Raw genomic sequence first — 25,804 nt, forward strand, 5'->3', positions numbered from 1 at the left:
TGTGAACCTGCATTCAAAGTTTTTAAGTGCAGGAACTAATAAACGCGTAAACATTCATGGCACCATGAATACCAAAAATCAGCTGCCCATGACATCACAGCAGGCTCTTCCGCGGGTGGGGCGGACGCCTGGCATGCACTGTGTATTAACACGAGCGACGTTCCCCAGAATACTCCAGTGGAAGATGCAAAAAACGTCATAGCTTTCTGTTGCTACATGACCGCGGGTGCTCAACGTAATGTATTTTCATGCTCTTGTAACCGTGGGGCTCAACCACAACATCCGAAGCAGATGACGGGCTGAATGGTGTCGTCTGCTATGTGCACCGTGCGCCACTCCCAATATTCTGGCGCCGTAAAGAAAGCTCAACCTTTGACGCGGCGGAACTTCCGTCCCATGCGAAGCTTTTCTTTTCCTTTAACCAGAATATCTCTTGGCACTCTGGGATGCAGTACGATGGCATGGTTAATCACATGGTCAAAGTGTCACATCCCATTTAACGAGTATCCCATTTAACTTATCCAGTTTATTACTGGCTGAAAACTGCAGTCTTGAATTACGTCACAGTACGTGTCACAGGTGTTGCTCATGTGTGTGATTGCAGAGCTGGCTGTTTTTTCGCTTTTGACGATTTCAAATTACGTGTCAGTTTTATTACACTGGTAGCACGTCATCTTCTTTCGCATTGACAATGCGAGCTGCGTAACATACCGTACCTCACATTACATTTCAGGTTCTGAACTGGCAATAATGTACAACGACGAATCTGTGCTTGAAAGCCATTCTCTAGCCGTGGCATTTAAGCTACTTCAGGATGAGAGCTGCAATATTTTCGAGGGTCTGACCAGAAAGCAGAGGTTGACTCTTAGGAAGATGGTCATTGATATGGTGAGTAACCGGTTGATTGTACTGCTGAAACAGTGATGACGTTAATTACTAGTAATTTACGTTTAAAAAAAAACAACTTCATCTGCAGGTTCTCGCGACAGACATGTCTAAGCACATGAGCCTGCTTGCCGATCTCAAGACGATGGTGGAAACGAAAAAGGTCGCCGGGTCTGGAGTGCTATTACTGGACAATTACACAGAGAGGATACAGGTTAGTGTGTGTTTCCTAGGAGATCCCTCTCTCTCTCTTACGAAAGAAGCGTAGTAACAGTTGAAGATTTATAGTCTCGAGCTTGACAACGTGGATTTTGCTCTTAGGTGTTGCAAAACATGATTCACTGTGCTGACTTGAGCAACCCTACCAAGCCACTCGAAGTCTACCGCAAATGGGTGGACCTGGTCATGTCCGAGTTTTTCATGCAAGGCGACAAGGAACGTGTCGAGGGACTTGACATCAGCCCTATGTGTGACAGGCACACAGCCACTGTGGAAAAGACGCAGGTACAAATATTACAGTATATTATATACCTGGGTTCAGGCCCTGTTCTGATTTTTCTAGGGTTTCCTAACATTTGATTATGCATTATATTAGAGCCCGAAGTTTTCGGGAAATATTTTTTCTAAATCGGGTAAATAAACATGTGCTCTAAATTTGTGCGGATTCGGGTGGAAAGACTTCCAGTACGCTAAATTCGGGAAGAGATCGCTGTATTACTCAAACGAACTGTACCGATTTGGTACAGACGGTGATGTAATTGCGTTTGCTGCCAAAGAAGCTAGTATGCATTCCTGCAGGTGTTTCTGTGAGGGCAGTTTGCCGGGTAAAAATTGGGTTTCGCCCTAAAGAGGCAACAACCCTCAATTCGGGGAAGAATCAAGTTAAACCATAAAATTTCAGGCTCTATGTATCATTAGACCCTTGTGTCTCTGGGTTTTATGGTTTTAGAGAATCCGGAATGGAGGGATTTTTATTTCCAGTGCTCTAAAAATAGGCTAAGATCAAACGACAGAGAGCGGAAAAGCAGAAAACCTGGTTTAACCATAAGACACGAGGCTCTGTGTATGATTGGCAGGTTCTATGTAGAGCTGAGAGCAACCACGTGTTCACAGATTCATGGGAAAATGTGGTGTTAATTTTTTGCGGTTGGATTTTACTCGTTCTCAGGTAGGGTTCATTGACTACATCGTTCACCCGCTGTGGGAAACCTGGGCGGATCTCGTCCATCCCGACGCGCAAGAAATCCTGGACCGACTGGAGGAGAACCGGGACTGGTACCAGAACATGATCCCCATAAGCCCAACGTCCAGCAACCCAGACGTCACCTCGGAGGACCGGTCCGCGACAGAGGTCTCCGAGTCCGACAGCAAAGACAAAGGGTCCGACAAAATAAAATTTCAAATCACGATAGAGGAGCCGGAAGAAGACGACGACAACTGCATCCGCGAGGAGAGTCCGACATCTTCCGACGGCTAAAGGTGCTTCCAGTGAAAAACAAAGGAAAAGAAGTTCACCTCTGTTTTGGTTTTTTTAAAGAACAGTTTTTAAAGTGATTCTTTTAAGAGACCACGGACAGTGTCGACAGATAAGTTATTGTTGGGGTGTGTGTGTGTGTGAGAGTGTGTGTATCGAACTGACGTGCCGGTCTTGCAAATGCTGGGCTGTTGGACACTCAAGAACCGTGCTGAAAGTGACACTTCGTCTACGTCGTCTAACCGGTAGATTACCGTTTAGGGAGACACGGTCAGATTGTCTGGAGTTGATCGCACTCAGCGAAGTTGGAAGTTTACCGTGGCCGAAAGATTGGAAAGTTTTGTTCCTCTTTGGACTTTAGGATTTTACGAAGCGCGACGTCCTCGGCGTGAGTGTGTGTGTTCTTTTTTTTTTTTCAATTTCCGCAGCCGAGGGCTCTCTCAGCACCGCGCGCTACGCTTTGGCGTAATGGCTGCATTTTTCTGAGCCGAAGTTTCTTGACGCGGTCGTCGTCTCGTAGTTTCGCAAGGAAAAGTTCCCGTTTTAGGTCCTCACCCCCGTGCTCTAGCCGTGTCTATGCCGCTTTTATTATTGTTGTTTCGGTTATTTTAGTTGTGGATACCCACGAGGCTAACCCACCCGTCCTTTAAGCAAAAAAAAAAAGGCCAGTGATGGCACATCTGTCTCTAGTCAGCGTCGTTGACGGCGGCCCGACCTTAGTAATCTTTCGGAGCATTTTGTGACACGCCGTGCTCTAGAGGTACTTACGAGAGGAATACTCAGAGAACGGTCATTTTCGTGGTTTAGGTGCGGGGAGGGGGATGAGGCAACTCGATCGTACAATACTACTTCGTTGATAGATGTCTGTACAGGATGAAAAACTACATATATGTATTCATTGTGGACTTGTACAGGGTTGCGAATACAACGTGCAGCTGAATTTCACATGGATCTGTCGTTATTGTAGGGGGCGCCGGTGAACTGGCGCGAGAAATGCTTATAGTGCAAAGACCTTGCTTTTTCTTTTTTTTTTAAACGTGTACAGTACAATAGATGTGAACGTTGGTCACATTTATGTTTCTGCTTAAAAAAAAGTGAACCTTCAAGAGTGTGATGGTTTAACTCACAAAGATGAAGGGGTCCCACAAAGATACGCTTGTCCTGTGTTGTTAATAGGACTAGATACTCTAGACTGTTTCGTGTACGAGACCTTACAGATCCGCAGAGTGTTGCAATGCATTTTGACGATTCCCACGTTTCGTTGCGGTATTTAAAAAAAAAAAATGTATGCGGGTATGGAGTTTTTTCCTGAGAAACAGCTTCTTGGCATAGGTGGAATGTTCTTGGTGCATTGTTTTTTTTACTAACAAAATTTAGTTGCAAAAATAAATTATGAAGTAACTAATAAACTAAAAATCGAATTTGAGGCTGCTGTTGCGCAACACCACTTATAGGATTTCTGGATACCGAGCAAAATTCCCAAGGTTTTGATCCCATTCATGGATCAACATATCATTCGAACACTGGTTACGGCAAGTTATCAAGGTGGCACCCACTTGTAAATTTTAGGCAATTAGTGTTTACAATTTGGAGGCTAATGCTATAAGGGTGACATTGTCATCACAGAAATCGTAAAAAGCGTTGCGAGGTTTACTCTCTACAGAACGTCCCTATTTTGGTCCATATTTGTTGTTTGAGGCATTTGGAATTTTATAGATGGTATACGCAGAAGAAGCACAAATAAGATTAGGGGACTATTTTGTTGCCAGCTCAATGCACAAAAAAAGGCCAAAGATGTACATACTATTAGCACATCCAGCTCTCATCAGCATGTGTTGTGCAAATGGAAACCTCGACACACTTAACGTACAAGTAATTTCTTTGTAGTATTAACGGTGTCTTCCCATCGCAGTATACCAACAGCAAAATTTTGCATGCAGAGTTATTGAAATTGTGTTACACTCTTTCCACAAGCAGTATTCTAAAAAAATGTGTTTGTTTTAGTGTTACCTGACCGTTTTTGCACAATAGTCTGATGTGTATTAACTTTTTGATGGTGTACCAAAAATAGAAAAGGCAAAAAAATAAATAAAGCAAGACATCTTCAGGTGTTTGAAAGGTACAATCACGTGTAAATATATGGAGGAATTGCCATACACAGAGTCACACGGAAACACATTCTTAATGTGCATGATATTAGTGCAACACTGCACACTCAAGCTGACATGTGTGCCTTCCTTCCCTGTTGTGTATCAAATGTTCTTCAAGCCATAACATATATGTATACTACTACACAAAGGTATATGTGTAAATAACGTGCTGCTGTCATTTTCACAGCAGTGCCTCCAGAACTGTGTCTTTCTGCATGAATATAGTTGTAAAGATATGTCAACTAGAAAAACTACTTGATGTTTCCTTCTTGATGCTTTTCCAGTTATTAAACGGCAAAGCATTACCATGTTGAAGTGTGTCTGTGTTGTTGTTTACTTTTGTCTTCAGTGTACTTGGCAGAAGTTTTTACATGCATTATAAGAGAAAACTGTTGCCAAAAATAACATAAGTAACAAAACATAACAATGGCAGTCAACTGAAAAGAAAGAAAAGAAAAAAAAACATGTTTGAGAAAGTACAATGGAAATTTCGCGAATTTCGGAAATTTTGGAATTTTCGCGGATTTTGTTCCTATCCAAGGCAACCTTACAGTACAACTGGGTGCAGAATACATCTACCAGTATTTCAGGTAAGTTCAGTCAACTCAAGCATTTTTTACCATAATTTTGGCGAAAACAAGGTGAGCAGATACCGACCGAACGATGATATGAGTTTGTCGCTGCTGAAATGAATCTGAAAGCAATATACCTTGAGTCAACCAGAGCATGTTGACTAACCTGCGATAAACATAGCCCTGTGTGTTTCAGTCCCCTCAACTTCTGATTTCGAGACCATAAAAACTGGAATCCTTTACGATGTCCTTATCGCGAATAGAGGTCTACTGTTGCACAAAGTAACGAATTTGTAACCGACATTTTCTCCCGCTTCTTTCCGTGACGGAGCAGACGACAACGGTGTAACGCAGCAAGCGTAAATAATTCAACGTGTCCCCCATTCTTTTTACGAATGCAGCTTACTTACACAATATTATTTAATAATACGAAAATAAGTTACATAATTAAATTTGGAGCTTTTCAGCAAACTGCGCAATTCGATGACGTAATTATTGTACGCGGACCTGCTGTCACATGTTTTAGCAGCCGCCATGGCGGATCTGTTTGGCGACGAAAGCGACTCTGATGCTCAAAATGAATTGAAGCTAAATGAAGACTATGCCAAAAAATATAACCAGTGGAGAGAAAAAGAAGAACTTCAGAAGTGTAAGTTGCCTGTGCGCTTTGCAGTGTACAAGCTAAGTAACTCGTCGTGACAGCACGTTTTGGTCTCACGTTGTCGGTCCTGTAGTAAAAGACAAGTACGGAGAAGACGCGATCCTGTCGTCTAGTTCTTCCGAAGAGTCAGAAGATGAAGATGCTGAGGTGAGGACACTGAAACGGAGGACAACGACTTGTTGTCAATTACCGCTGTTACTTTCATATGTTTTTACAACGTATCCAAATGTGTAACACGTGCGCTCCCCGTTGCATGGCCACGTCTCGTTAATGTTACCCAGGAACTCACTTCGGAAGTGGAGAAAAAATTCCTGGAGACGCTTAATGCTCTCAAAAGCAAAGACCCCAAGATATACAGTAAAGACATGGTTTTCTTCAAAGATACCCGTAAGTATATAGTGATCCTTCGCCGCCGGTGCAAGCCTTTCAGCAAAGGAATTTCGGACAGTGCGGATCACCAGTGAAGCGAAGACAGCTTGGACCGCTCAGACGTGCCTGATGCTACCTATTGAAAAACTGTTTTTTTGTCCTGTTCAGCGGAAGCTGTTGCAGAAGCCACCAAGAAGAAACGAGAAAAAGAAGACAAGCCCATGTACATAAAAGACTATGAGAGGAAGATCATCGTTGAAAAAGAAGGGTAGGCTGCAAATATGTTAAAGAGTTTCGGTTCTTTACGATTTTGTCTGTTTTGCAACAGTGTGCTCTCTGATGAGGATGATGACAAAGCTGGGCGCAACTACGGCACTTACGCTACGGCGGCAGAAGAGGAACAACTTAAGCAAAGGTACGGTTTTGTTGGAGGTGGACGCATTATTTGTCAGTCACGCGGTACTCTCTGTATCCTTACGTTGGGTACAGCCACACACATAGCAGTCTTGTATCATTTGTCATTCCGAAAAGGAAAAAAAAAAGTCTCTCTTCGAAGCACAGAAACATGTGTCTGTTAACCTGTGCTAAAAATGTGACTTCAACCTTACTACTTATGCTTAGGGCCTGACTTTTTCGGGTTTTATTTTTGGCCAAATTCGGGGGGTACATATCGGGTGATATTTTTCATTTGAAAATTCGGGTGTATTCGGGTTAAATCCCGTTACGGCGTATTCTGTCGTCAGGAATTCGGGTGATTTTTTTTTTTTAAGTAAAAATTTGTCTTAACATGGGAACTAATGTTTAGCAATGTTATCAAACTTTATTTTGATGCACGCTTATGAGTGTGCCACACGACCCGGATGTTTTCGGGTAGATTCGGGATAAACCCGAATTTTACAGATTTCGTTCGGGGGGTAAATATCGGGCGGATATGGGTTTAACCCTAAAAAGTCAGGCCCTACTTATGGCCTAAACTGTGAGTGCATACTTGTCGTATTAGTCCTTTTTACACTCTAAGCGTTGCAATATACATGGCCGCTTGAAATACAAACATAGGTCCCTGGGAGGTGTTGATTCCATACGTGAGATATCAAATGGGCAGTCTCTTGCGAGCTTCAGTTTTTGGGACTAATCCGCTGTGAGAGCCGATAAGACTCTTATTTTCCTTTTTCGCGTAACTTTTTAGAAGCAGATGTATGGCTTCTTAATTATGAAAGTCACATCGATGACACTTTTGTCTTTAGCGTTTGTGTTTATTTGAACTTACAGCTTCAAAGCGGCGCTGAACAGCTCAGGCCAAGAGAACGATGATGATGACGACAATCTCCTCACGACAAGACAGAAAAGCAAGAGGGAACAGGTATGACCGTCCACGTGCCGTGTTGAGACGTGTCTCAACCGTGGCATCAATGTACGTGGTTTACCTGAACCCAAAGGAGGATGTCTGGTGGCAGCAAATCGAACTGTTCAACATTCTGAAATGGAGTCTTTATTGAAAGTAACAAATCCGCATTAAGTTTTACCCGAGGTCCTCTTGACACAATTGAGGCCCTTTTTCCATCTTTGCTGGCATCAAGCCTCTGTGCTTCCGCTTCAACATTACTAAATTTTGACCACCATATCGGTCTTCTTCGAAGAAAGGAGCCAAATTGTATGTAGGTGTCTATTGTAAGGATGTTTTTTGTTACAGGAGGAGAAAGAGGAAGAATACGTCCGCTGGCTCAAGGGAGAGGTGCAACGAGTCGGGAAAGATGACGATGCTCAGAAGCTGGCATGTAACTTTTTATAAGCTTCCAAGATGAAACACTGCTTGCTGGACGCAGCTGTGTCATCACTTAATTACGCTTCTGTGCCTCTGCAGGGCTACTTGCACGACTACTGGAACTCCGGACAACTGGAGCAGTCCGAAATGTTCCTTCGTGACTTCATCTTGAATAAGAGGTACCTGGAAAAAAGCGAGAAGGCGCCTGCGCTGGACGAGGACGACCTGAGTGAGGACGAAGCTACGCTTGAGCAACAGGACAACTTTGAGCACAAGTACAACTATCGCTTTGAGGAGCCCGATCAGGAGTTTGTAAGTGATATCCGGAACTTCGGGTCCAAAAAAACTAAGCAGCTCCACGTCGTTCCATCTTCTTTGCACCAAGGAGTGCAGTGTTATGAACAAGAAAGAAAGATCAGTTGTCTCATATTGCCCGCGGCTTATCTGCGAGTTCGGCTTATCTGCCAGAAAATTTTCAAAATGTTCCTAAAAACGCGTCCTGCTGCTTATCTGCGGTGCGGCTTATACGCGTGAAATTACGGTATGAACTTGCATCCTAAAAGTGTGCTTCAGTTGTACATTACTGTCCAACAGCCCCGTGCGCTTCAATCCGCCGCTTCTCCGCAGATAAAAAAGTATCCGAGGACGCTGCAAGATTCCATGCGGCGGAAGAACGAGTCGAGGAAGGTGAAGCGGCAGGAGATACGGGAACGCAAGCTGAAGGTTAGCCCATTGTCGTGCCTTTGCGAATGTTTTTGTGTGGCATAAATAACAACATTAAATACACCATAAATACACCATTAAAGAAAACCAAAACCAATTACTGCCAATAGGAGAAACAACAGAAGCGAGAGGAAATTAACCGGTTGAAGGCCCTGAAGAGAAAAGAAATCAAAGACAAGATTGAGAAACTGAAGGAAATCACCGGAAACGACCAGCTGGGTTTCGGGGATGCAGACATCGAAGCAGACTTCAATCCTGAGGAGTATGACCGTCGGATGAATGTAAGAGCTGTCTTTAAGTTTGTTAGCCAGGGTTGTAGCCAAAGTAGCTTCAGTTATATGTGCCAGCATTGCCGTTACATTTACTGCTTACGAAGCATTGAAAGAGTGCTAAAATGCGTGGAAAAACTATTAATTTTGTACTTGCGATCATAATTGGAAACTTTGATTCCGTTATGGAGCTACAATCGAAATTATACCAGACTCTTTCTTGCTTTGGCCCTAAGCAGTGAACGGCGCCTTTCAGCCCAGGCTCTCTCTCTGGCGACAGGGCGACTCTCTGCAGTTCAAACTCCCCGTTGAGTCAGAATTGATAGGGCTGCACAGTACCAAAGGTCCTCTAAACATTTCCCACTTTTGCAGGATATTTTCAACTCCGAATATTACAGTCAAGAATGTGAAGAAGACAAACCAGAGGACCCAGATGATGAAGATCTTCAGTGTATGTTGTTGTCTGACAAGTCATTGTTTCTGACATGATGAGCCTGTATGCTGTATCTTAGGAATCTTTTCTTTTTTCTTAACAGCATTATCAAATTAACTTTTCATTCTTCTTACATGTTAGTCGAAGACTGGGATGACTGGGAGGTTGAAGATGAGAAAGAGGGCAGTGGCTCCCAAGAAGGTGGTAAAGCATCAGCGAAACGGCCTGTTACATTGAATGAAGTGAGTTGCATGATTTTATTACAGTCCCAAAAAAAAAAGTCCAAGGTTCAAACTTTGTACTTTGTATTTTTCCGGGACAGCCCTATTATATATAGGGCCCTGTGTTTCAGAGTACAGCCCTGTAAAACACGTTTGCACCCCCCGACTTGCATTATCATCACTTCGGGTAAAACCTCTAAAAACGAAAAAACTAAAGCGAGCTCTGCAACGTCCCAGTTCACTAAACACTGTACAACACATCTAATGTCAACTTGAAATGCGAGAGGCATTTAGGTTGTTTCTTTTTCTTTTTTTTTTCACACAATATCACCATATTTTACCCTTTGGATGGCTTCTGAAATAAACCTCGATTTTCGAAAGAATAAAACACAAACACACAGGGTGCTTTACACAGAATGTTTTACACAGTTTTCACAACACAGGGATGACATTGAGCTACAGTCGCCGACCGATTTTTCGGACTCGTTCGCGGAACGGCCGCGGGTCTCATAGAGATGATGTATAAGAACGTCCAAAATTTCGGACGTCGCGCAGCTCCGTCGCTCGATATTTCGGACTCTGTTTGCCCAACCCGCGAATTTCTCTCATGGGGTGACGGAAAACATTGGTATCATCTGAAATTCGTATCAAAAGAAATCAACCAGCTAGAATATGGAAGAAAAAAAAATAGGCAGTGATGATTGTTGATTTTCCATTCCTCTGAGTAGAAGGGGTCTGTCGTAGCGCTTTTGCGTCTTCGTTTTTGGCCAACGGCCCAGCACGTGCTGTCCGGTCGCGCGACAGCGCTGTAAAGCGAGCTTCACCTAAAGCACGCATCCGTTAGGTGAAGCCGACTCGCGGACTTGATGACGGCGGTGCCTCTGTCAGTGTACTTACAGTGACGAAATGTCGCTTCGGGAAATAGAAGCTGATGTTATCAGGCAGAGCTGGAAGCGCGTTAGGAAAGCATCGACAAATTTTTCCAGCCTACTAGGGCTTAGTAAAGTTTATTTTGAAGCAAAATTCGTTTTTTCGGACTGCTCGATTATTCGGACTCTTGCGCGATCCCCGCCGAGTCCGAAAAATCGGACGGCGACTGTATAATACAATGTCATCTCATGGCCGTCCATGGCAAGACTAGCTGATGCAGTGCATGTAGAGCCTTGTGTTTTGACCCCCTCCCCCCCAACTTTGCATCATGGTCGCATGGGGTGAAAATCCGGAAATGAACTTGAGAAAAGTACAAATCCACCAATACAGGTACTTAGAGAACTGTAAACACGGGGCATCCGCGACTGTCACTCATCTTCTCATCTTCTTGTGGAACGTTAAAAATTTCTTTTATTTGTTTATTTCGCCATGTGACATCACTGAATTTTTCACATTTTTATAGCTTTTCAAATGAAACCTGATTTTTGCACCCCAATTATAAAAAGAATTCCCCAAAACACAAAAGTCCAAGCGCATGTGTGACATCGTATCATCCTATTGTATATGTGTGACATCGTATCATCATCGCACATTGGTCCAGTTTCGAATAAAATAGTGCAAAACGTAAGAGTCATCCTGTGCCACGAAACATCACTTTAAATTGAGTCATGGCATGAATTTTGTGAACAAAATAAAGTTCTTGTCTTCGAGTAGATGTTTAGGCTGCTTAGTAACAGTTTTATGACTAGGTGTCGTGCAAATCTGCCTCCAAAGAACTTGCTGTTGTACTTCAGAAGGTCGGTTCGATGAGTAGAGTGATTTATATTTTTTTTTTCACCCTACACCTGTAGGCTGCGAGAAGGGTGGGCGGTGATAACTACGACGATCAAGGCCTCCAGCGGCACGGCAAGAAGTGGAAGAAGTCACACTTTGCACAGACTGTGTTGAAGAGGAAGCCATTATTCGATCCTGGTATGTTTCACTGTGTCGGACTTTCGACCGGCACCACTACACATTGGCGCGGTGATGTATACTTGTTTTATTAATTTTTTTATTTATTTTTACTGTATGTATTGTAGATGAATGCATCTTATACGTTTATTACCCTGAAGTTGCGGAGGAATAAAAATTAAAAAACCGTAGGCTACGGCGCCTCCGATTTTACGTTCGGGTGGCATTTGATTTTATTGGATCTTTCACAGTCCGATTGTCCGATAGCTATGCCAAAACAATATGCATGCAAGTTTTCTTTTACAGTTTTGCACCCGTGTATTAAACGAGGCCGCCTTGTTTTCTGCTAGTTTTGGCTCTCTGTGCTTAGGTTGTATCCGAAATGTTGAAATAAGCCGATTTCAACGTTAATCAAGTATCAGACTGACCGTCAGGATTGTCTTAACAAAACGAGTATGAAGGATAACATAAGATAACATGCTCATGAAGAAGGATGGCACATTGATCATAATTTTTATGCACTCTTTTTAGCCTCAATCTCATACGTAGCGCGGCAGTGCAGCTGTGCACACTTTGTAGCATAGGTTCTACGGCTGTGTTCCACTCCGAGTCCGCTAAAAGGCTGCCTCTAACATTGCAGCGGAGAAATCATTCGAGGAGTACTTTGACGAGTACTACAAGCTTGACTTTGAAGACATCGTTGGTGGGATGCCGACCAGGTTTCATTATCGAAAGGTGACGCCGAACGATTTTGGACTCTCCGTGGAAGAGGTACGTCTTTGTTATGGTCCATGTCTGTCCGGAAGATGGGATTCTCGTGGAGGAGAAAAAAAAACAGAAAAATTTTATTCTCGTTCGTCTTAGATCCTTTCTGCCAACGATAAGGAGTTGAACAGGTGGTGTTCTGTAAAGAGGGCGTGTCAGTACAGGTGAGCGGTTGTGTTTTTCCGCAGTTTTAACGCGGACAGTGACACGTCAAAACTTGCGTCGTCGCCAGTATGAGGATTTTAAAGCGAATTGAAAAATTTATCTCATTGCAAAATGAAAATTGAGACGTAGATCAACCTCGATTCGCAAATGCTGCGGATTCTGTTGTGTTTCACTGTCAGTTTTTTAAAGTGAGATTGCCATCCAGAGTACGGTTCAGAATTGGTGTCTTATTCTGAATTTTCAATATTTTAATTATGTGCAGTTCTTTACAGTTATACTGAGGGGGATAGCGTACTAAGTGCAGAATAGTATTTCTAAATACCCTGTCATACTGCACACATTTTATGATTAAGTCTCGTTCCGTTTGTCCTCGTGAATTTTGACTGGTGCTTACCTGATCATTCTGGAGTTAGGGCATACTGTAAAACCCTTTATTTTCGCGAATTTCAACCTGGGTCACAGTTTTGAAGGCATTTCCTTCTCACCACAGTGTTAGCCTCAACAATGGGGACCTTTCGGAATCATGCCTTCCAGTCACAACTCGCGGAATTTAGGGGCCGCGAACAAATCCCGAGTGCCCAATTCGCGAAATTTTCGGGCCGCGAAAATAAAGGGTTTTGCAGTAATCCTATGTGTATGCTTGTGAGGAACAGATTTAGGTTTTTTGTTTTGTGGCTACAGAACTGAACATGAAGAACGGCAGGATGTACAAAATTTCCGAAGGCGTGCCAAGAACGTTGCACTGAAGAGAAAGATTTTCACCAGCCTCTGTGAGCAGGAGTAAGTAAAAAGTCCCCCTCCCTGCCATGGGAACCAAGTAATTGCCGCTTGTAAATCACTCGTCGTGACAGTTTTCTTGTACATCTACAGTGAGGGTTTGTTCATTGTCGTACACTTATGTTTTCAGGAGCTGTAAAACATGGTAAAATCGGGCTATATGGGTATACGGGGTGTCCCAGCTAAACGTGAACAGATTTTAAGAATATATATATATCACTTCTTTCGAGATGTAGTCAGTTGCAGTATAGCTGAAGGACACTCCTTAAGATGGGCACCAGCAAACTCCTAAGGCAATGTCTCAATTAACTTTCAATAATTAACTTTAATTATGAAAGCTACAAAGTTGTCCCAATAAGAGCATCTGGTCCCTTTGCTCACCAGATACCATAGCCGTTTTCAAAACAAACATCCGCAAAAAATTCGTGAATTTTGTTCATTGCGCATTTTCGGAGACGCGTATTTCTTTCACCCCCCCTGTGAGAGGGTGAAAGAGCACACTGTCGCCCCTTAGGTCCTGGAAAAAGATGAAAAGAAAACAGAAAATGCAACCCAAGATAAGGGCAGTTCCGATAGCATCACCTGATACATTTGTTTTTGTTTTGTTTCCGCAAGTTAAAGCTCATCTTCGACGCATGAGGCAGCACTGCGCTCTTTCACCTTCACAAGTCTTACGCGTGCCTACATGATGTGAGAATATTTAAAAAAGTTTTTGCTCTGCTTTCCAGCGAGGCAGACGACACGGCTGCACCCGATACACTTGCGCCTTCCACAACTCCAAGTAAAGAATCTGCAGCACAGAAACGGAAGAGAAGAAGAATGAGACAGAAAAACGTAACAGAAAATATGAGCACCGGCGACCAAAAGCAGGCGGAACCTCTAGTGGTGTTAGCTGTCGAAGAAGGCAAAGTGAGAACCACAGACGAGCCAAAGACAGCTCCCAACCCTGTGACGAAGCAGACGAGGATGTCAGAAGATGTGAAACAGAACGGCACGGGCAAGAAAAAACGGAAAAGGGTGTCAAAGAAGAATTCAAACGTGCCAGTCACTGGCCCAGTTACCAAGAAGAACGTGGCAGAAGTGCTGCGGGTATCAGTCAACAGGCTCATGGCCTACGGCCTGAATCCGAAGAAAGTCCACAAGCAGATGATTTATGGCGGGAAAAAAAGACAACCTGACGAAGAAAAGCCGAAGGCAGCGCCTTCTACAACTGCGGAAGCAAAGAAACAGAAAAGAAGAAAGAAGCGCAAAAATGTAAGTGCTAGAACCAGCGACCAAAACCAGGTGGGATCTACCAAGGCAGCAGTTGTTGAAGGTGCCAATGAAAGCAAAGTGGGAGCTGCCGAGAAGCTGAAGAAACAATCTGATAAAAATCCCAACCCTCGAAAGAAGCAGAAGCTAACGTTACAGAAGAGCACAACAAAAACGGCACGTAACAGAAACTAAAAACGCTGCGAGGAGGAATTCAGATTCTTCAGTCTATACAGTGAACAGAGCCCATTCTCCAAGAACATGCAATAGCGCTGCAGGTATCGGGCAGAGCTTACAGCCTCAACGTGAAGGAAGTACACAGGCGGACTTACGGTGGACAGAAAGCAGCAGTGGTGGGACCAGTGCTGTTTTCGAGGATTTTGTGACAATAAATGAGACTTAAATTACACTGACATTGCGGAGTTGAAGAGCTGTTTCCAAGTCATTTTTGCCAAAATTAAGATAGGCGGCTAAACGATGGCCGCAGAGGTCCTGCTCTCTGCTCGGAGATGCAGAGTACACCAGTGAGGTTTGTGTTAACCGCCAAACCTCCTCCTATCTTACCCACCACCTTCCTAGGCCTAACACCTTTACCCAGTTGCTATCCCGTGAATTCGAATGGAAATAGTGTGCTATGGTGATTGGCTTTGGAATTCATCAAGGAAAATGTGCACCTTTGCTTGGTTAATTTTCGAGTGCAATTAGCAAAATTAGCTTAATTAATGCGTGAGGCAAATGCAAACGGCCTCAATCTGTGGCAGAAGTGTGTGTGTGTGTATTCCAAATAGATTTTCTGACGTAAAACCTATTTTTAGAAATTTAATTACACTTTCTCCAACCATGACAGAAATTCATAGTAAAAAACGCAGGCCCCGGAAGACATATGGTCGAGGAATTTTTTTCTGCCAATAACTTGTGCCACATATTGGTAACATTTGTATTTCATTTCAGTTGACGGAAAGTTAATTTCTTGAATTGAACTCCGAAATTTCCCAAGGCAACCTAACGTTTTCTTTGCGGAAATGGTTTCTCCGTGGTCATTTGACTCAGTATAGCACATAATCCCACTCGTGATGCAATGGCAATTGCCGAAATAAATTCGCCGAAAATGACCCCTTGGCTGCGCCTAGGGTTGCCACCAGGCCGGTATTATACCGGCACGGCCGGTTATTTGCTCGCTCTACCGGTTGCCGATAGGAAGGTGATACCGGCAGCCTTTTGCCGGCATTTGTGACTCAAGACCTTTCATATGGGCTTTTGCGGGGTTTTCCCTTCAACATTCCACTACAGCTTGAATAAATCTGGAGCATAGCCCCAACTCCGCAGTCACCAGTTCTTTCCTTAGTTATTCATTATTATTATTATTACACACAGGAACATATGTTTCCTCGTATTATCTTGAGCTCTATCTCTGTTTTCTGTGTGTGCTCTTCCACCCCTCACCCACTTCCCTTTCCCGCGAGCCTTTCCCCTTTCCCTCTATTCTACCTCCTATACCTCAGCCGGTATGTTTCACTTAGAAAGGTGGCAACCCCAGCTACGCCCTTCTGTTTCCCGATAGCTCTGATTCCCGCACTCACCGCGCGTGTTTGTTCCGCGGGTAAGGCTTGTAACCTTTTCTCCCATCGACTGGCGTGTCAATGTAACCTCCTTTCTTCGCAGCTTTGCGCTAAAACTACGAGCCGTCAGAGAAAAACAAAGGCGGAGCCAAGGGCTCATTTTCGGCGAGTTTATTTCGGCAATTGCCATTGTATTACGAGTGTGATTATGTGCTATACTGAGTAAAATGACCACGGGGTCATTAGTCATTTCTGCAAATAAAACGTTAAGTTGCCTCGGAAAATTTCGGAATTCAATTCAAGAAATTAATTTTCCGTCAATTGAAATGAAATAAAAATGTTACCGATATGTGGCAAAAGTTATTGGCAGAAAAAAAAAATCCCGTGACCGCATGTCTCTCCGGGGCCTACGTTTCTTACTACGAATTTCTATCATGGTTGGTGGACCACCCTGTAGAGCAATACACACACGCGAGAAGAGCAATACAGCACCACCTAGTCACTAGAGTTAGTAAGAACGTTCGCGAGAGCTGACGGGAAAGTAGACAATATTTGGTATGTTAGTCACGTTTGAAGGTAGCTTATTCAACTCACGGACAGTACGTTGCAACGCGTGTTGCTTGACAGAAGTTGTTGACCAGTGCAGGTCCCCATAGACATTCTTGCTGTAGCTCAGGAGGTTGACTACAAAGGTCTTCACTGTTCTGAAAAAAACAAACAAAAAAGAACAAGTTTTTGTTCCGCTGACGGAACTGATGAGCATACTAATTAATTATTCATTTTATGTCTTGCTTTGAACTTTCATTCCGGTATTTTTTATCTGACCTTGTTGTGTAAATTTTTAGGAGGAGCCTTTTCCTTCTCATGTTCCATTATTATATACAATAAGCCAAACTTCTATGGCGCACGTTCTTCGTATTAAAGGGCACTCTATAGGGAGGAAGTGCTCAGAGCTGATTGCACAAAAAAATAATTTCGCTAATAGGCGTGCACTCACTGCACAAACATGGGGACAGGAAAGACGCAATTTACGGAACAGCCCCCAAACACGCGTGGTGAGTGCGGGAATCAGAGCTATCTGATCAAAAATGAGGTCACCCGACGGCTTGTAACCCTTTCCCCCGTCGTGTGACGTGTCAATGTAACCTCCTGTCTTCCTAGCTTTGCGCTCAAACTACGAGCCGTCAAAAAAGAGGCGGAGCCAAGGACTCATTTCCACGGATTTTCGGTGAATTGATTTCGGCAATTGCCATTGCATTTCCAGTGGGATTATGTGCTATACTGAGTAAAAATGACCACGGGGAACCCATTTCCGCAAAGAAAACGTTAGGTTGCCTTGGGAAATTTCGGAGTCCAATTCAAGAAATTAACTTTCCGTCAATTGAAATGAAATGAAATAACAATGTTACCACTATGTGGCAAAAGTTATTGGCAGAAAGAAATCCCTTGACCGCATGTCTCTCCGGGGCCTACGTTTTTTTACTATGAATTTCTATCATGGTTGGTGGACGACCCTGTATGTCTATAAATGGCATCGTTTTGTTTCTAAAGGACCGCGGCCGTCAGCAGTCAGGTTTGGTCATATTTTGAACATTTCGTAGACAAGTGAAATAAATATTCTATTCATGTCTATCCAATGTGTTATTCGGGGTCGACATGCGTGGACAGAGGACAGATTCTCACCAAGTTTCCGTTTCAGGGGTGCGTTTCAGGCGTGCAAAACAGATTTCCCTTGGACAAGACCTTTACTGGTGGGGGCCCCTTTGTGGTGGGGTCCCCGGGGCAAGTGCCCCGTCTGCCCTCCCCTAAATCCGGCACTGTGGGTATCAGACAGCCGGCTCAGGCCCCATATGGCCTGAATCCGAAGAAAGACCACAAGTAGATGAGTTATGGCGGAAAGATAAAGCAACCCCATGAAGAAAAAGCAATGCGCCTTCTGCGACTGCGGACGTAAAGAAATGGAAGAGAATTAGAAGCAAGCGGGAAAGTGCAAATGCTAGAAAGAGTGACCAAAAACAGGTGGGATCTATACAAAAGCAGCAGCTGTCGAAGATGTCCATGAAGAGAATTTGAGAGCAGCCGACAAAGCTGAAGGAACAATCTCAGACAGCCGTCGGAGAAGCGCATAAGATAACGTTGCAGAACAACGCAACAGAAACTAAACAAGATGTGAAGGCAGAATTCAGAAGGAGAATTGAGATCCTTCAGTCGCTACAGTCCACCGAGCCCAATCTCCAAGAACTGCGGTACTGCAGGTATCTGGCAGAGCTTTAGTTATGGCCTCAACCCGAAGGAACTCGATCCATATAGGCAGCTTTATAGTGGAGATAGATGGAGGGAGCAGCATTGATGGGATCAGTGCTCTCTTCAAGGATTTAGTGAGTTGAAGAGCGGAGTTCCCGAACGAGCCGATGCATTCTTTGGCAAAATTCAGATAGGTGGTTGAAAGTTGGCCCCAGAGGTCCTGCTCACAGCACGAGACACGCCGGAGTACCTCAAAGAGGTCTATGTTCGCCCAAAATTACGACACAAAAAAGAAAGAGAGAGAGAATAATGGTCTGTGTAAAATCGACTTTTTCGTGTTTCGATTTCCTTTCCAGTATGGAAGCTCGTTCTGGAAATCAACTACAACTTCCTCCTTGCGTTTGAGTACATGTTGCTGTCTCGTTTGCAAGACTCGAGGAAGGAGTGGCTATAAACCTGGTAGACAGCCAGAAAGGTAGAGTTTTAATGTGACAAAAACAGAGCCCTAGAAAATTTTCTAGATGTACAGTTTTGTGAAGTGTAGTTGAAATAAACCTCCCTGTCAAGAGACCACGCTAAGGACAGTGACATGGCTGTTCTAAGCTGTGTATCACCAACACAGGCATGCCGACGAGGTGTGTGGTCAGCCCACACGTGCCAAGATGGTGCACGCCCGCAGCAGGCATGCCGGAGAGGTGAAGGACAAACGCAGGCATGCCAGAGAGACTGCTTTCAAAAAAGAAAGCAGTCATATCTCATATCTTATCACCATGTACAATCAGTCTACATGTCGCGCGACTCATTATACAGACATGCCGAAATTTCATTTGTTTGATGATACGGAGTGTATTAAAAAGTAAAAAAGTAAAAAGAAAAATCAAATCCCACGATGTGTTCCCTATCACGACCAAGCAATTACTTCCGGCTGGATCAACCGGAACCTGGATCATCGGAACCTGGAACCTGGATCACCGGTTGGATCAACGATGACCCGCCTAGAGGAGAAGTTCAATGCAACAGTACATCACCTAATGTACCGTCATTTATTGAAACTCAATGACCATATCAATTGCGGTGGACCACTAGACGACTTCAAGCTGTTATTATCCTGCACTCATTACGAGAACATAATGCTGGAAAGGGCAATTCATCGGTCAACAAGACAAAGAGGGCAAGCTTCGAAGACTATTTGAAGGGCAGCTGTGCGATATCAGATAAACAAATCTATAATTGAAAGAATGAGTATGACTGCATCAGGTACCCCAGTTCCGAAGCAGGGGTGGATTTAGGGGGGGGGGTCCGGATGTCCTGACCCCCCTCAATTCCAGACGTGAACATAGGGTTCAATGGACCAATCCCAGCATGCACCTGGCACTTGTCTCCCCCCGTCGGAAAAATCGTAGATCCGCCCCTGTTCCGAAGTGTCGTCAGACTACCCTCCTCCACACAACTGAGCGCGCGTGACCGTCTGGCTTGCCAAGGCTACAAGACCGTGCAGTCTGCCCGCCTTATACGTCACACTCTAGCAGTGGCGTTGCGGTCGACAGGGTATGGGCAGAACAGCCGCTGTTTTCAATTGGAGTGATCGCTGTTCTCATGCAAAGTGGGCATGCCGCAAAGCTGTGTATCTTTCGGATGCACATCCCGATGGAAAAAGAGTGGCGAAATCTACTTTTCATCAGTTTCCGCGCAACGCAGAACGAAGAAATCGTTTAATCGCTGCAGGTGAAACGGAAAGATTAGGCGCCATGGAAAATCGATCGAATTATGCCGGAAACATTTTCAAAACGGCAGGGTCCTATAACGAAAATCCAGTTTTGACCACGTGAAGATAATAGAAGATAGGTGTTGTAGTAAACGTAACTGTTTTGTATTCGCGCTGTAACGCAACCTCTCTGTGTGCAATTTTACGCCGTCCGTCAAGTGATCCATTAGACGTCGATTACGTGCCGTCAAGGTTCTGTTTAGTCTGAGGAGCTTAACGTTACGCGCGTGCTAAGCCTTGCCTTGCTCGTATGATGACACGTGCGCACTTGACCCGTGCCACTGTCGAGACAAACCCAGCGGGCATATGTTCGTGGCCTCACGCCAGTACGGTACCGGTAGAACTGGCTGGCAGGCGCAGAGGAGCGCGGCAGCAGAAGCGCGTCGTCGTCGTCCACGGGCCGTCACATCACGCTTCATGTGACTCGTCCGATATTCGCTGTACCGCCATAACCTTTGCTTTGACGAAGACAGCTCCGGATCCAGGAGCTCAGCGCATTTCACATTCCCTCACGAAACATGTGCATAAACGACTAACATAAATGGGTGGAGGTAGCAAAGTATATCGCACTGTTTTCGGAACCGACCCGATCGAATAGTTCCAGTGACAGTATCAGCAGTGAGCTGGCTCGGCGAAAATATTAGATAAACTATATTTGCTTGCGATTGTCGTCGGCGACATGTTTTGTGGTCGGCCTGCACCGTATATTCGACGTGTAGCTGAAAGGTGTCGTCATGTTGTACACCGTTAAAAAGCGACTTCGTCTTGTATAGCGACACTTGCATGGTTCCTTCTGGTAGTCGGATAGTCGGTAGTCATGGTTCCTAAAGTAGTCGGACATTGCGGAGGGAGACAGTCGAAAGGCGCAGGGGAACAGTTCAACACGGTCGATGTCCAGGACGGGTGTGAGAAATTACGGGCCCTGAGGGATGGGTCATGCCCGGGCCGATACAGCCAACAACACCGATACAACAAATCAGGGCCGATAACGATATCATTTCAGATAACGGTTGGCTAGGAGCGTGATATGCGGTGAAGTTCATTTTTAAGAGTGTGGGAGAACGTGCGTCCTGGGCCGGCTTCTAAGGGAACTGAAACCGTCTGTGGAAGACCCAGGAAAAACACCAGACAGCACGGCCGGCACCGGCGATTCGAACCCGAGTACCTTCCAGTGTCAATGTGACATGGCCAGGACGCTAACCACTCAGTTATCACCTCATCTGTCAATGCGGCTCGGTTGTTGAGATGTCCCTCTTCGCTGGCTCGGTTTCTAGTTATTATGAGAGTTGTATAGGGTACACGGAGCTGTTGGAGAGGCCTTGTTGGCCCGAAGCGCCCACATTTTCTTGTTATTTGAATTTTGTCGTACTAACCCTCTCTGATGCCGCAGCCAACCAAATTCTTCAGTACTTCCGTAAAGAAAAAAAAAATATGACTTGGTGCTTTAAACACGAGCGAGAAAGAAGAACTGGAGCGTTTCGCCCTCCGGGACACACAGTGCATTGGCATAAAAAGTGCTTGAGTCTGCGACACAGGGGTGACACAAACCCGCCATTGTTGTAACTACCCTCAAGCGGGTGCTTTTGGCAAAACTGCCATCTTGTCCTGGTCGCACGTCATAGAAAACGTCATTTTGAGGTCATGTGACTTTGTTTACATGTCGTTTTGTTGTCGCAGAAACAACAATCGCATTGTTTACAAAAGATTTGGCCGCCGATCACGGGCGCCGCCATCTTTAAGGTCACGTGTGCATTGACGTTTGCTGTGACGTGCGACCAGGACCTGTCCAGGATGCATTGCGTTCGCCCAGCACGCGCTTTCGTCTACGGAGCGATACACTGGATGCCACCCCTGTGGTCTGCGACTTCTTTTATTAAGTGCATTAGCTTAGTGTCGTCACCGTACCATTCGTAGTGACGTTGCAACGAAAGCCCGGCTGGCTCACAGGCATTTGCTTCCAGAACTCCAGCATGGACGTCGCCGTCTGGTAATGGCTAGTTATCTGTCGACGTCTACTGCACGGTTTAAAGGGTGAGTATTTGTGAGGGAAACCAACATGGTATACCAAACGTACGCCGGCCTTCTTTGCTACCATCCCTGTTATATAGACGTCTTCGAGCCAAAGGGGAGGTATTGTAAAACTGAGATTATACAGCAAAGGGACACAATCTCCGGTGAACATGTACGCCGATCCAACTAAGAAGTCTGGAAGAACTTCGCTCTTATACATACTGGGGGGAAGGTACCACTTGCTCAAAGGATTGCGGTGCGGCTTGGAATCTTTATCGAGAATGCCCCAAGCTGTCATAGTGAAATTTCGTAACGATGTCGTCACTTCTTCCCACAAGTCCGAGGCATTCAACATCATGTCATCGTCTATCTTGAGCACAAACTTGGCTTTGGAACAATACTCTGTTATCCAACGAACGACCATGATGGACTTAAGGGTGACGTTGTGGTACGTGTCCGCGAAGTTCCCTTGGATGATGTCCTCGTAGATGGTGTTTTCAGCTTCGATAAGTGACTGGACGGACTTGTATTTCGGAAGTCCAACAAAAAAGGCGACTTTGAAGCCCCGTTCTAGGCTCGCCTTTCCCCAGGTGGCACGGATGGCAATCCGTCGCTCAAAATGTGTAGATGCGGTAAAAACGCAAACGAGCACAAGGACTTCTCCGGGAGTTTCACACAGCTTTGGTTTGTTGATGACGAACATGTAAGGATGCGGGTTCACTACACTCGTGTTCTTCGCGCGTCCCGGAGAAGTTGAAGTCAAGCGAAGCGAATCGCTCCGGTGCGAGGCAGTCGGGTGGTGTAAAGTCCTCTGCCAGAAAACGTAAAGGGCGACACCCAAAAACAGAATCACACAGAAAAAACACTTACATCTCACACGTGTCCCATTCACGGGTTGAATCATGGCGACAAACACTACGTAGAAACTGGTTATGGTGAGCTAGAAGGAGTGGTGTGTTTGTCGAACAATCCGATACATGCGTGGAGTGCTCTCCCCTCTTTTGAAGTTTGAAGCCAAGTCATGTGACCTTCGCCTGCATGCGCTCGCCGTTCACCACGCGGATTCGCGTTGTAATTCAAGCAATTCAAATTCGGCACGTGCGCGACCATGTTAATTGTAAACGGTTTTTGACACACAAATTGCTGTTTTTCACAATGACTGTTTGTGTTCGTCTGAACAGACACTGGGTTACTTACACTTTTAGTAAATGAACTTCACCGCATCGCACGCTCCTAGCCAACCATAATATCGAATGATATCGTTATCGGCCCTGCTTTGTTGAAAACGGGAGGCGTGTGACAATTATGAACAGCATAAGTGTCATAAAAAAGGCGAACGCCTCCCGTTTTCGACAAATCTGATTTGCGCTATGATCGTTGTGGCGATTTGATTCGTCGAAAAGGGGAGGCGTTCGCCTTTTTTATGACACTTACGCTGTTCATAATTGCCACAAAAGAGGCCGCTTGCCTGCCGCTTTCAACAAATCAGGGCCGATAACGATACCGTTCGAGATTATGGTTGGATCGGAGCGTGTTATGCGGTGAAGTTCATTTTTAAGAATGTAGGCAGTAGTGACGTAACCCTCTGTGTCAGTTCAAACAAACACGAACAGTCATTGCGAAAAACAGCAATTTGTGTGTCAAAAATCTTTTACTATTAACATGGTAACGCACGCGGCGCAATTGAATTCCTTGGATTGCAACGCGACCCGCTTGGTGAACTGAACGGCTAGCGCATACCGGCGAAGGTCACACGACTTGGCTTCAAGCTTCAAAACAGGGGAGAGCACTCCACGCATGTATCGGATTGTCCAACAAACAGACCACTCTTTCTAGCTCACCATAACCAGTTTCTACGTTGTGTTTGTCGCCATGATTCAACCCGTGAATGGGACACGTGTGAGATGTAAGTGTTTTTTCTGTGTGATTCTGTTTTTGGGTGTCGCCCTCTACGTTTTCTGGCAGAGGACTTTACACCACCCGACGGCCTCGCACCGGAGCGATTCGCTTCGCTTGACTTCAACTTCTAAGGGACGCGCGAAGAACACGAGTGTAGTGAACCCGCACCCTTACACGTTCGTCATCAACAAACCAAAGCTGTGCGAAACTCCCGGAGAAGTCCTTGTGCTCGTTTGCGTTTTTACCGCATCTACACATTTTGAGCGACGAATTGCCATCCGTGCCACCTGGGGAAAGGCGAGCTTAGAACGGGGCTTCAAAGTCGCCTTTTTTGTTGGACTTCCAAAATACAAGTCCGTCCAGTCACTTATCGAAGCTGAAAACGCCATCTACGAGGACATCATCCAAGAGAACTTCGCGGACACGTACCACAACGTCACCCTTAAGGCCATCATGGTTGTTCGTTGGATGGCCGAGTATTGTTCCAAAGCCAAGTTTGTGCTCAAGATAGACGATGACATGATGTTGAATGCCTCGGACTTGTGGGAAGAAGTGACGACCTCGTTACGAAATATCACAATGACAGCTTGGGGCCTTCTCGAGCAAAACCAAAAGCCGTACCGCAATCCTTTGAGCAAGTGGTACATTTCTCCCAGTACGTATAAGAGCGAAGTTATGCCAGACTTCTTAGTTGGGCCAGCGTACATGTTCACTGGAGACTGTGTCCCTTTGCTGTATAATCTCAGTTTTACAGTACCTCCCATTTGGCTCGAAGACGTCTATATAACAGGGATGGTAGCAAAGAAGGCCGGCGTACGTTTGGTATACCACGTTGGTTTCTCTCACAAATACTCACCCTTTAAACCGTGCAGTAGACGTCGACAGATAACTAGCCATTACCAGACGGCGACGTCCATGTTGGAGTTCTGGAAGCAAATGCCTGTGAGCCAGCCGGGCTTTCGTTGCAACATCACTACGAATGGTACGGTGACGACACTAAGCTAATGCACTTAATAAAAGAAGTCGCAGACCACAGGGGTGGCATCCAGTGTATTGCTCCGTAGACGAAAGCGCGTGCTGGGCGAACGCAATGCATCCTGGACAGGTCATGGTCGCACGTCACAGCAAACGTCAATGCACACGTGACCTTAAAGATGGCGGCGCCCGTGATCGGTGGCCAAACCTTTTGTAGACAATGCGATTGTTGTTTCTGCGACAACAAAATGACATGTCAACAAAGTCGCGTGACCTCAAAATGACGTTTTCTATGACGCGCGACCAGGACAAGATGGCAGTTTTGCCAAAGGCACCCGCTTGAGGGTAGTTACAACAATGGCGGGTTTGTGTCACCCCTGTGTCGCAGACTCAAACACCGCCATTTTTATGCCAATGCACTGTGTGTCCCAGAGGGCGAAACGCTCCAGTTCTTTTTTCTCGCTCGTATTTAAAACGCAAAGTCAGATTTTTTTTCTTGACGGAAATACTGAGGAATTTGGTTGTCTGCGGCATGAGAGAGGGTTAGTACGACAAAATCCAAATGGCAAGAAAATGTGGGCGCTTCGGGCCAACAAGGCCTCTCCGATTAACAGCTCCGTGCACGCTATACAACCCTCATAATAACTAGAAACTGAGCCAGCGAAGAGGGGCACCTCAACAACTGATCCGCCATGATAGGTGAGGTAGGCCTAGTGTCACCCTAAATGTGTCATGTGCCCATCTTTGTTAATTTCCCGCCACTCGTTAGCTCGTAACGACCGTAACGACGATGAAGCGATTGATTTGTCGCTTGATTGATTTGGGGCTTGATCGCTTCATCGTCGGTACGGTCGTTACGAGCTAACGAGTGGCGGGAAATTCAAAAAGACGGGCACGTGACACATCGAGGGTGACGTATACCACGCCCATGACGTATCGCGCGAAGAGCGCGCCGTGCACGTATTTTATCACGTGCCGTTCACGACGAGTGCCC

The 25,804-nt window shown here is 45.2% G+C and overlaps 4 protein-coding genes and 1 long non-coding RNA gene across 13 annotated transcripts in view; 3 read left to right on the plus strand and 2 right to left on the minus strand.

The window, feature by feature from the left end:
* Nucleotides 1–4,824, plus strand: part of LOC135390780 (3',5'-cyclic-AMP phosphodiesterase 4C-like) — a 381,323-nt gene extending 376,499 nt beyond the window's left edge. For all 9 annotated transcript variants that reach the window (XM_064620674.1, XM_064620672.1, XM_064620675.1 and 6 more), the window contains 4 exons: nucleotides 734–888; nucleotides 977–1,099; nucleotides 1,207–1,389; nucleotides 2,054–4,824. In XM_064620674.1, coding sequence (XP_064476744.1) covers nucleotides 734–888; nucleotides 977–1,099; nucleotides 1,207–1,389; nucleotides 2,054–2,362 — 770 coding nt within the window. In that variant the 3' untranslated portion in view covers nucleotides 2,363–4,824. The remainder of the gene's footprint in view (nucleotides 1–733; nucleotides 889–976; nucleotides 1,100–1,206; nucleotides 1,390–2,053) is intronic.
* Nucleotides 4,825–5,597: 773 nt separating this feature from the next.
* LOC135390787 (protein KRI1 homolog) lies at nucleotides 5,598–14,773 on the plus strand. The gene is made up of 17 exons (XM_064620690.1): nucleotides 5,598–5,730; nucleotides 5,816–5,889; nucleotides 6,024–6,129; nucleotides 6,280–6,379; nucleotides 6,440–6,526; nucleotides 7,381–7,471; nucleotides 7,802–7,882; nucleotides 7,973–8,185; nucleotides 8,501–8,596; nucleotides 8,707–8,877; nucleotides 9,238–9,316; nucleotides 9,440–9,540; nucleotides 11,301–11,421; nucleotides 12,041–12,171; nucleotides 12,265–12,329; nucleotides 13,012–13,110; nucleotides 13,836–14,773. The coding sequence occupies exons 1-17, from the start codon at nucleotides 5,616–5,618 to the stop codon at nucleotides 14,551–14,553; spliced, it is 2,448 nt and encodes an 815-aa protein (XP_064476760.1). The 5' UTR covers nucleotides 5,598–5,615; the 3' UTR covers nucleotides 14,554–14,773.
* On the minus strand, nucleotides 11,895–16,617 carry LOC135390788 (uncharacterized). Its single transcript, XR_010421818.1, has 2 exons — nucleotides 16,512–16,617; nucleotides 11,895–12,214 (listed from the first exon to the last, which is right to left on the minus strand). It is a non-coding gene; the product is annotated as an uncharacterized LOC135390788 (long non-coding RNA).
* Nucleotides 16,618–21,808: 5,191 nt separating this feature from the next.
* LOC135390538 (beta-1,3-galactosyltransferase 1-like) lies at nucleotides 21,809–22,844 on the minus strand. Its single transcript, XM_064620233.1, has one exon. The coding sequence runs from the start codon at nucleotides 22,838–22,840 to the stop codon at nucleotides 21,809–21,811; it is 1,032 nt and encodes a 343-aa protein (XP_064476303.1). The 5' UTR covers nucleotides 22,841–22,844.
* Nucleotides 22,845–23,683: 839 nt separating this feature from the next.
* On the plus strand, nucleotides 23,684–24,857 carry LOC135392647 (beta-1,3-galactosyltransferase 1-like). The gene has a single exon (XM_064623362.1). It carries the CDS (start codon nucleotides 23,809–23,811, stop codon nucleotides 24,838–24,840), a length of 1,032 nt encoding a protein of 343 aa, XP_064479432.1. The 5' UTR covers nucleotides 23,684–23,808; the 3' UTR covers nucleotides 24,841–24,857.
* The last annotated feature ends 947 nt before the right edge of the window (nucleotides 24,858–25,804 follow it).

Source organism: Ornithodoros turicata, chromosome 4, assembly GCF_037126465.1.
Source record: "Ornithodoros turicata isolate Travis chromosome 4, ASM3712646v1, whole genome shotgun sequence".
NCBI classification, from domain to species: Eukaryota; Metazoa; Arthropoda; class Arachnida; order Ixodida; family Argasidae; genus Ornithodoros; species Ornithodoros turicata.

Bases quoted from the DNA above. Each gene is read 5' to 3' on its own strand.
- LOC135392647 (XM_064623362.1), top strand. From the start codon at position 23,809: ATGATTCAACCCGTGAATGGGACACGTGTGAGATGTAAGTGTTTTTTC.
- LOC135390787 (XM_064620690.1), top strand. From the start codon at position 5,616: ATGGCGGATCTGTTTGGCGACGAAAGCGACTCTGATGCTCAAAATGAA. The intron at 11,422-12,040 runs GTATGTTTCACT...CTAACATTGCAG, and splicing joins GAAGCCATTATTCGATCCTG to CGGAGAAATCATTCGAGGAG. The intron at 12,330-13,011 runs GTGAGCGGTTGT...TTGTGGCTACAG, and splicing joins AAGAGGGCGTGTCAGTACAG to AACTGAACATGAAGAACGGC.
- LOC135390538 (XM_064620233.1), bottom strand. From the start codon at position 22,840: ATGATTCAACCCGTGAATGGGACACGTGTGAGATGTAAGTGTTTTTTC.